Source organism: Populus trichocarpa, chromosome 13 (assembly GCF_000002775.5).
Source record: "Populus trichocarpa isolate Nisqually-1 chromosome 13, P.trichocarpa_v4.1, whole genome shotgun sequence".
In the NCBI taxonomy this organism is placed as follows: domain Eukaryota; kingdom Viridiplantae; phylum Streptophyta; class Magnoliopsida; order Malpighiales; family Salicaceae; genus Populus; species Populus trichocarpa.
In genome coordinates this window covers 8,043,946-8,054,804 of record NC_037297.2, presented here as the reverse complement: position 1 = coordinate 8,054,804, position 10,859 = coordinate 8,043,946, and the positions used below count along the sequence as shown (strand labels likewise).

The following is a 10,859-nucleotide window of genomic DNA, read 5'->3' as shown; positions in this document are numbered from 1 at the left end:
TTTGCCAAAAAGGTCATTGATAACGTCATAATTTGAACAGACTTAAATCATGAAAGTTCTAGGAAATTGTCTCAGCTTTCCAGGAAAAACAGTTGAGGTCATTTAGACTTCTAGAACTCGAGATATGGGCTGAATACTGAACAGCATCGGGGCTGCAGGACATATTCGGACTTCTCTGTTGTTGCTACAATTTGGACTTGAAAACGGCCTTTTTAAATTTTGGACTCCTCATAAAAGTTTTAGGCCTATGTCTTAGCTTTCCATCCATATAAGATAGACCTAAAGCAAAGATCTACAGCTCTAGATATGACCCGATGACCGAACAGTGCTCCAGTTTGAACTGAACCAGCATCTCTTTTCTAAATTTGGCCCTCTCTTTGTCCTTTCAATTTCCGTACTTAAACTCATCAATCAATCCTTTCATTTATGTGATAGGCCTGCATTTAAGATGAACATTTACCATAAATTAAAGGTATCTTATGGTATCAGACTTGTTATTATAAAACATGTTTTATTATAAAACATGTTCCAGTTTGGACTGAACCAGCATCTCTTTTCTAAATTTGGCCCTCTCTTTGTCCTTTCAATTTCCGTACTTAAACTCATCAATCAATCCTTTCATTTATGTGAAAGGCCTACATTTAAGATGAATATTTACCATAAATTAAAGGTATCTTATGGTATCAGACTTGTTATTATAAAACATGCTTTAGTTAAGGAGTTATTGATACTTCAAGTGCAAAATGATGACATAAAACCTTCATAAAAATGCACTTTTAAGTACTAATCACATACCCATCGCTATTGGGTCTGGCTTGGAAGCCAGACCCAAATCGCTTCTAGAAGTTGTTGAGTCTAGCTTGGAAGCCAGACCCACTGATTATAGATCTGGTTGGGAAGCCGGACTTACAGAACGCCAAATATGTTGGGTTGTGACACTTGAAATCTTATTAATAAACTTAGGGTTTAACTCAGATCTTTGTGTTGCAGAACGCCAAATATATTGGGTTGCGACACCTAAAATCTTATCAATAAGCTTAGGGAAAGTACTCATCACTTCCAAAGCACTTGGCGTTCAGTCTGGCTTGCAGCCAGACCCAAGGCTATTGGGTCTGGCTTTCAACCAGACCCACCAATGTTTTGCCTTTTTAATTTGTTTTTCTTTTTTCTTTTCTATATCTTTTCATAAGGTAAAAAGAAAATAAATTGATGAAACTTTTTTTATATTGTACAAAAGTTGGGTGATGATAATTTTTTTTTCATTTGAGGTTGGGTTGGGTTGCATTTATTTTCTTTTAGTGCTTCTAGCAAGACCCAATAGAGTTGGGTCCTATTGCCCAACATGACTCAATAGTGTTGGGTCCATCTGCCCCGCAGGACCCAACATCGATTTTTTGCTTGTTTAGATTTTTTTTCTTTTTTTTTCTTTTTCCATACGATAAAGAGGAAATAAATTGATGAGACTTTTTTTTATATTGTACAAAATTTGGGTGATGACAAGTTTTTTTCATTTGAGGTTGGGTTGGGTTGAATTTATTTTCTCTTAATGTTGGGTCCTGGTGCCTAGCAGGTCCCCATAGCGTTGGTCCTTCTTCCAGCAGGACCTAACACCGATTTTTTGCCTTTTTATATTTGTTTTTTTTCTCTTATTTTTTTGCCTTTTATTTTTTTTCATACGGTAAAGATGAAGTAAATTGATGAGATTTTTTTATATTGTACAAAAGTGTTTGCACTGTGGACGACACTGTAGTGCCATGAGGGCGTTGTTTTTGCTGTTTTTAAACAAAAAAATGTTGTTGGGGGGGGTGTTGTTTTTATGTTTTATGTGCCGAAAGCTGTTGGGTTTGGCTTGGCAGCTGGACCCACCGCTATAGAGTTTGGCATGGAAGCCAGACCCAAATCACATCTACAAGGTGTTAGGTCTGGCTTGAAAAGCCAAACCCATCACTATAGGGCCTGGCTTACAGTCAGACCAACATATCTTGGGTCTAGTTGGGCAATCGGACTTGCAGAACGCCAAATATATTGGGTTGTGACACCTGAAATCTTATTAATAAGCTCGAAGTTTAACTCAGATCTTTGTGTTGCAGAACACCAAATATGTTAGGTTGCGACACCTGAAATCTTATCAATAAGCTCAGAGAAAGTACTCATCACTTCCAAAGTGTTTGGTGCTGGGTCTGGCTTGCAGCCAGACCCAACGGTATTGGGTCTGCCTTTCAGCAAGACCCACCGATTTTTTGCCTCTTTTCTTTTCTCTAATTTTATTTTTTCATACAGTAAAGAGAAAATAAATTAATGAGACTTTTTTTATATTGTACAAAAGTTGGATGATAATATTTTTTTTTCATTTGAGGTTGGGTTGGGTTGAATTTATTTTCTCTTAGCGTTGGGTCATGCTACTAACAAGACCCAATTGCGTTGGTCCTGCTGCCAGCAGGACCCAACATCGATTTTTTGTCTCTTAATATTTTTTTCTTTTCTCTTAATTTTTTTATACGGTAAAGAGAAAATAAATAGATGAGACTTTTTTTATATTGTACAAAAGTGGTTGCACTGTGGACGACACTGTAGCGTCATAGGGGCATTGTCTTTGCTGTTTTTTTTGGTAAAAAAGTGTTGTTGGGGGCGTTGTCTTTTCTATTTTGTGTGCCAAAAGCTGCTGGGTCTGGCTTGTCAGCCAGACCCACCGCTATTAGGTTTGACATGAAAGCCAGACCAAAATCGTTTCCGAAAGGTGTTGGGTTTGGCTTGGTAGCCAAACCCATCGCTATGGAGTTCGACTTGCAGCTAGACTCACAAATCTTAGGTCTAACTAGGCAATTGGACTTGCAAAATGCCAAATATGTTGGGTTGCGACACCAGAAATCTTATTAATAAGCTTAGGGTTTAACTCGAATCTTTGTGTTGTAGAACGCCAAATATGTTGTGTTGTGACACCTGAACTCTTATCAATAAGCTCAGGGAAAGTACTCATCATTTCCAAAGTGCATTGTGGTGGGTCTGGCTTGGCAGCAAGACTCACCGCTATTAGGTCTGGCTCCCTACGAGACCCAAGGCTATTCAATCAGACCCATCGATTTTTTACCTCTTTAGATTTTTTTTCTTTTCTCTTATTTTATTTTTTATACGGTAAAAAGAAAATAAATTGATGAGACTTTTTTTATATTGTATAAAAGTTGGGTGATGATATATTTTTTTTCAATTGAGGTTGAGTTGGGTTGAATTTATTTTCTCTTAGTGTTGAGTCTTGTTACCTAGCATGACCCAAAAGTGTTAGGTCCTACTTCCTAGCAAGACCCACTAGCGACAGGTTCAGCTACCCAGCTAAAACCAACAACTTTTGGAATTTTTAGGTCTAACTTGACAATGCGAGATTCAATAACATTGGATGACCCAAGACATTTGATATTATTTTATATTTAATTATTTTTTTAATTTTAACCCCGGAATATTATATTGCAAAATTTATGCTTACGCACGCTTCTTTTCTTCTTAGGGATCTTGTCTGAGTGCCAGATCTCTTGCTACCTCTCCCCCGTCTGTCTCTGCTTTCTTTCGTAGAGATCTCGCTACTTGTAAACTTTTCGATTTCCTTCCGATCCAAAATCCCATATTGCCTGCTCGCTGATGGGGTTTCGTTCAAACCCTAGGGTTCTCTTTGTAGGTGCTGCTGCTTTTCTTCTACTATTCTCCTTCTCTTACATCGCTGCTGCTGAGGTCTGTTACTTCTGATCCGTATTTCTTTTTATAATTTTTGTCCGTATATGTTTTTTTTTTCTTGTGATATTATTTATTATAGGCAGATGGGGTGGAAAATGAGGGAGATGAATCAAGATCCTTTCAAGATCTCGGCCGCCGTGGCATGGTATTTATTCCTATTACCATTTTGTTTCTTTCTAAGAAAACCTATTTTTGGTCTTACACTCATTTATGGATGCAGATTGTTACAAATGGCGGTGATGCCAAATCTGTTCTTAAATTGGACTCTGGTCTTGGACTTTTTGATGCATTCTTTGCTAGCTTCTCAATGATTATGGTCAGCGAGGTCTGTGCTATCTACTCTTGTCTTACTTATTTTTTAGATTAACCAGGGAAGAAAAGAAATTGTTATTATCATGTTTTTCTGATTGGTGCTCGGCTGTATCTTCTTAAATTTTCTCGGCATTGATTTTGTTAAATGTTTCTATTGCTTGACTTTTATGGTGCTTGCTAGATTGGAGATGAGACTTTTATAATAGCAGCTCTTATGGCAATGCGACACCCTAAATCTACTGTTTTGTCTGGTGCACTCACTGCATTGATTGTTATGACAGTAAGTTATCTGGTTATTTGTTTCAGTTTCTACTTCAACCAAAGAACTCTACCTTTTCTTTGTTTCACATCTTTTTTATCCCTTTCTTTCTTCTGACATTGCAAAGTGATTGGATAGCATTGAATGGAATGTCCAGCAACTACACTGCACTTTTCTTATTCTCAATGTTGTGAAGATTAAAGCTGTTGTGCTATCATTTAGGTACTTTCTACTGGACTAGGTAGGATTGTGCCAAATTTGATATCAAGAAAGCATACAAATAGTGCAGCCACAAGTACGTATTATATAAATTACATTTATTTATTCCTTCTCAGATACCAGTTGCTATATCTTCTTTTTATTATTCTTCTTCCCTAGGAAATGCCTTCCATGCAGCAATTTGTTTGTGGTTATAAGCTTCTTTAGTCCATAGCTTTAGGGAGGTCGGTGAACTATGACAATCTATATGTTCTATTATCTGCATTTTTTGATTTTCTCCTGTTTTGTACCATGAAAGATCTTCTGCCTTGTTCAGTCTGTTCCCGTTTCTTGCCCTATTTCTTGCCCCATCTTAAGTTTAAGGGGTAAGGCAGAAAATACGACTACCGTGTCCATGCTAGGAGGAAATACTCATGAATACTGGCAATTGAGATACGTGGTTGTAGTTCCAGTAAGTTCTAGGCAGGATTCAAATAGGATTATTGCAAAACATTCTATCAAACCTAGGAAGGCTAATAGTTGGTAGTTGGTGTATAGTTTCTGTCTTAAATTATTGCAAAACATTTTATTTTCAGAATCTCAGTTTTAGTCTTTGCCCATATATCAAAAATGCCATGGCTCGAATTCTAATTCTTCATATTTAGAAAGAATTCTGAAAACTGGATGATTTATTCAGAGATAGATAGGGTGGATGTCCCATTGAATGATACAGATGTTGCCTGTGAATGAGGAGAAACAGCACTAAGTTTTGCCTGTCATTCCTTGTTAAAACACCATTTGAAACTTGTTAATTTTGACCTTTAAGAAAACCCTGTCTAGTTTAGCCAGACATCCATTGAAAATATGTAGTTTCCAAAACTAAATTAAATCCTAAGCATTCATTATTAGAAGATTTAAATACTTCCTCTACAAAAACGGGATTTAAATAATTTCAGTGCACTGTTTGGTTCTTAAATACATTCACTTGGAACACTATGCTAGCATATGAAAGTATGAATAGATATGTGCATGGAAGGATCATTGGTAGGCAATTGTTGAACTTGATGGGGGCAAGGATGTCATTTAGTCACTCCATCAAGAAATGTGTTGTCAATGTACTGTTTCTTTGTTGTTAGTCACTTAAATGGGATCATTTTCTCTGGTCTTATGATCATGATAAATATAGGAAGAATAGCTTTCATTTTGACCTTAAATGGTTGCAAATCTTCTTGTCAGGTTTCACCTATTGGACTCTCATGTACATGTGGAACCAGAGTTGGAAATTTATGGGTTGTGTTTACTTGTGGGAGCTTGTCTAGTTTTCTTTGAAAAATATTTTAGAAAATAGAAAACTATAAAAACACATTTTCTAATTTAAAATGAAATCTATTTTGTTGAAAACACTTTTTTTTCTCTATGTCCCCAATTTCTGGAGAAATTGAAAAACACCAAAAAGTTGTTTTTCCAAATTCTCCACTGTAAAAAACAAGGGCCTTGTTTGGTTCACTAAATTTTCATGTCTATTTCTTTTATTATCTAAATGTAAGTTTAACAATACCCTTGTTTTCCATTTTATAAAATTTGTGTTCAATAAACATGTTTCCACAATTTTCCATGGAAAAATCATTTTAAAATAAATAAGAAAACTAGAGATGAAAACTACAAAGTTATTTTCTGAAAGGAAACATGATCTTGGTAGTACAAAAATGTCACCTCAACAACAGAATCTTATAAATTATTGGAATAAGGAGTTTGCTGCCTGCCTCGTTATAATCTATATAGGAACTAAACAACAGTGAAATTTCCACAAGAATAAAAATAAATTAATGTTGACTTGATTAGTCTTCATGCTACAAAGTTTGTACCTGATCATCTTTGTGGTTTAATTCTGTTGTAGAAAGTGCTACAAGCAAATTTTTAACTGGTGCCCTTATCAACTACAAGGAAAATTATGTTTGAAATTGCAGCCCTTTGATGATTTCCATATTTTTTTAAAAATATCTAAGAATTCAAAGAGTTGACTATAATTGAATAAATGTTTTAGGGGGACCTCTGTCAGTTGCATGGTCAGATTCCATGAGTTGGATAAATAATGTACATGGTGGAATTTAGTCCCACAGGTAGAGTAAATCTGAATGTCAATAGCTTTTGGTGCCCATTTATATAAACTGTACTTGTCATCGTCATTAACAGTGTCAATAAAACATAGAAATCTTAGTTTGACTTCTGACTTCATATTTCACTTTCACATGGTAAATGGAATTTGGCTAATCTTATTTGTGTGCTAGAATCGGATTCATTATGAAAACTAACCATTCTATTCTTTCCATATGCAGTTCTGTATGCATTTTTTGGCCTTCGGTTGCTTTACATTGCCTGGAGATCAGATTCAAAATTATCCCAGAAGAAAGAAATGGAGGAGGTATGTTTTTCCTTTTCTTAAATCTGTTTTCTTCTCCTATTAAATGTCTAAATTGAAGATGCATTTTCTTTCATTGCTGTTAAATAAATAATATCTCCTGTCAAACAAAAGAGAGTTTAAGATTCTTGTAGCTCTCATTTCTGGTTTGGGATGTCTCTGTGGATGAGTAATTGATGATAGGATGGTTAGCATGTTTAATCTGTGGGGTTATATTCCTTCCCCCCGTCCCTCTCTCTTTAATGCTTTGGTAAACTGTCTTTATCATAATATCACTATGATCCGCTGGTTTAGCCAAGTTGCTATTACATTCCTGATCATAACCAGTCTTCTGATCCAACTTTTTTCACTTCTTTTCTTCACCTGTTTTTTTTTTTTGTAAAGTTAATATTGCCCTGTTTTTGCCCTGTTTTATTTCTTTCTAAAAGTTCTCTATGCCATGGGGTCATGAACTGTCCGCATTCTTTCTTAATAAATGATCTGTTTGTGTAATTTATGTAGTTTTATTAATTTGATTATTTGAGGCTTCTAGCATGGTGGTACTTTATTGTGATTTCTTTTCAAAAGAAATTCTTTAGATATTTTTTGAAGCTTAAAATTTGATTCCCTTCTCTCTGCATTGGCCTTTCCTGAGATGGTATTACCTATATCTTGAAGCTGTGCATTTTGTGTTCAGGTAGAAGAAAAACTTGAGTCTGGTCAAGGGAAAACATCCTTCCGCCGTTTCTTTTCAAGATTTTGTACACCAATATTTTTGGAGGTATGTGTAATGCCTCATGCTTGTTCATCATTCTGATCTCATGAAGTATTTCACATTCTTTAATGTGTTATATAGTGATGGGATTTTGCAATGCCAAGTCCTTTTGCCACTCTGTATTTAAATATGATGATAACTGCCTAAGATTATGTTCGTTTTAGGTATTTCTGTTATAATTCTCCTGATAGAATCTCAGCAGAAGCATTTTTGTTTCTCTATACAGTCATTTATTTTAACCTTTCTAGCTGAGTGGGGAGACCGTAGCCAGATTGCTACAATTGCTGTAAGTTCATTTTCCGATTCTTGTTTTCTTATAGAAATTATAGTGGCATGGCTAAGTTATAGTTGCTCCTTTTGCCTTGTGACATTTTATTTGTTGTTTTCTTCTTGTGCTGATTGGTCATTTGAGTACTTGGTTTCCCTTTCATATTCTGTATATTAGGATTTTACTCGAATGATTGTTGCAATAGGATTTTGAGCCTTTTCTCTTATTGTAGAGAAATAATTTCATTAAGAAAATTGAATATAATAAAAAAATGGAGGTTATGACATCCATGCTAAGAACAAGAAAATTTCTTCATTATATAAAGCTCTCCAATCTTTCTATGCTATATGGATACTCTAGTGACTCTCATGGTAGAGCGCCTGCCCCTAATGAAAATTCAAGAAACCACATTCTCCCAAAACTGCTGTAAAGGTAAATGTTTTTTGCGACAAGGCACTATTTAGGACAATTTGTTTTTTTTGATCTTTGGACTCTCCAGTTTTGTATCCTAGACTTTCATTTGCGTAGTATGGTTACTGTTACAGCATATCATTGAAGTAAATATCACAAACCATCATACCTGTTGGTGGTGAGTCCTGATTAGCTGGTAGTATGTATGGGCTTTGATACACCTCACTCCAAATGAAATTCACATGTGATATACACCTTTGTCTTCCGAGTTTTTTGCCAAATAGCAATAAAATAACTTTCTTCTAGAAATGTGTGCTTAGCTGCTAACTACCAACCTAACTATCCATATCCATGTGCAGTACAAGAGAGCAGTAATGAGGCAGCTGAATTTAGCCTTTTAGGCTGTCATGTCTGCTGCTTCCTAGTTTTGTAGAGAGTTCAATAAAGCGCTTGTTAGGTCTTGTAATGAGTTTTTTAGTCATTTTGTTGGATGTAATAGGATTTTGTGTTTGTGCATGTTAGGTTCTCGAGAGTTTCATCTAAACAGTGCAATATTTATATTAGTGCAGTCTTGTGTAATTATCAAAAAAGAAAAAAGAAAAAAGAAAAAAGAAAGAAAAAAAGAAAAGAAAAGTCCTGGGTAGGCAAGTTGTCAAACCCCCTTAAATTGTGTTCTTTATAATGCTGTGCTTTTTATAATTTGCCTAACATGCAGTATCAGAACCAAGGTTTGGTTTGTCGTAACAAGATTTTGGACTTATAGTCTTCAAATGCGAATACCCCATTATCCACTTGATTTCATGGTTCCTCCTTCGTTGTGTGCATTCTCTCTATACAATTTTTTTTATGCATCTGACTTGCATGTGTTTGTGAGTTAGTTTGAAGTTGGAACACACAGGAATTCATAAGCTCAAAAGCAGCTATGAATATTTTGCATGAAAGATCAAAATGGTTCCCCATAATTATGATGTCTGCTATTTGCTCTGCTTAGCCAGAGTGATTTGAAGGGGAAGATACTGTGATTAGCAAGCAATTGTGTTCTTTCCATTTTTATTATCTAGTGATGAACGCAAATGTTTTGGTAGAATATCAAACATGATTTATCTTCTTGTTGCTGGGTGTTTTATGTTACTGTAGTCTCAAATTGCAATTTTGTAGAAGCTAGGTATTCTGTCGCTGTCTTGTAAATTTTTGACAAGAATTTCTGGTCCTGCAGTTGGCAACACACAAAAATGCGCTCGGTGTAGCTGTGGGGGCTACTTTGGGACACACTATCTGCACTTCCCTGGCAGTAGTGGGTGGAAGCATGCTAGCATCTAAGATCTCACAAGGGACAGTTGCTACGATTGGAGGCTTACTTTTCCTTTGCTTTTCCTTGTCTTCTTATTTCTATCCTCCTCTATAAGTGATAATGTAGGCAAACCTGATATACACCTTTTTTTTTTTTTTGAAGTGTCGACGCTCTTTTTATTTTTTCTCGAAACAAGCACAATGCTAACTGGTTGACTCCAGACAGATGTTATTCTTTTGTACAATTAGCATATATATTTCAAATGTTTCTTCAATTTTACTTGTGAACACATTGATACTTGTTCAAGAAAAATAGTCCATCTCCTAGGTAGCTTATGTTTTACTTGGTTATAATTTCCTTCAATCTTTCCTCGTGTTTTTTCCTTGTGAATCTCGTCGAAGAGAAGAGAGTTCTAGTAGAGAATCCCCTTATGCGAGTGTCCTTGAGTGTATTATTTCAAGAATTGATTTTTTTTTACATTGTAAATTAGTATTTCCCGTTCTAGAAGGGATTCGACTCTCAGAACGATAAAATTTGAGAAACATCTCTTGTAATCTAACTCAGAAAAGGGCAATGGAAGTTAACCTTTAATCAGAGAACTTGCTTGGCTAGAAAAGTATGTGTAACTAGCCTGTTAGCCTATTAAATTAGATAAGACAATCTCTAAGGCAAGTGAGCATTTTAGGCCCATGCGCACCTGAAACGTGCTCTAGTAACAAAACTAATGACACATGATGTCATTGTTCTGCTTTCATGACAGTTCAAAAATGAAGCTGCTCATAAAAATTATAGCTAGAAATGTTAGTTTTTCAACAAATTTGATCTCGCTTGATTTGGAGCTCTAGAGCTTTAAATATAGGTAAATATATGAAAAAAGGTTAGCTGTCGCCCCTGCTGGTAGGTTCGACAAGATTGATAAAATGGGAAAGTTTAGCCGCGATAGGGGCAGAATTCGGTTTTCTTCCCACTAGAATTTTGTAACGTCGGACCTTGAAACCAAAAAAAAATAAACCACATTTGAAAATGAATTTGATAATATGCGTATTGATTTAAGATAACAGAACACAAATAGTAAATGTTGTTGTTGTCGCCTTACTATTTGCGAAATGTAAATTAAACATGAACTAATGTGGTGTTCTTGTGGATTCAAGAGGAACCACGGGAGGAGTAGAACAACTAAAAGAGAGCGCAAACCAAGTATCAATGGCAGGTAGGTGTTTCACA

The 10,859-nt window shown here is 35.5% G+C and overlaps 1 protein-coding gene across 2 annotated transcripts; it reads left to right on the top strand.

Annotated features, from left to right (window-relative positions):
* Positions 1-3,399: 3,399 nt before the first annotated feature.
* On the top strand, positions 3,400-9,909 carry LOC18104240 (GDT1-like protein 4). Of its 2 annotated transcripts, none has more exons than XM_006375993.3 (9): positions 3,400-3,720; positions 3,803-3,868; positions 3,944-4,048; positions 4,217-4,315; positions 4,517-4,589; positions 6,829-6,914; positions 7,588-7,671; positions 7,892-7,951; positions 9,561-9,909. In XM_006375993.3, exons 1-9 carry the CDS (start codon positions 3,631-3,633, stop codon positions 9,747-9,749), a joined length of 852 nt encoding a protein of 283 aa, XP_006376055.2. In that variant the 5' UTR covers positions 3,400-3,630; the 3' UTR covers positions 9,750-9,909. The 2 variants fall into 2 exon arrangements, with proteins under 2 accessions (XP_006376055.2, XP_024438825.1); XM_024583057.2 differs by having other exon boundaries at positions 3,431-3,720; positions 3,807-3,868.
* The last annotated feature ends 950 nt before the right edge of the window (positions 9,910-10,859 follow it).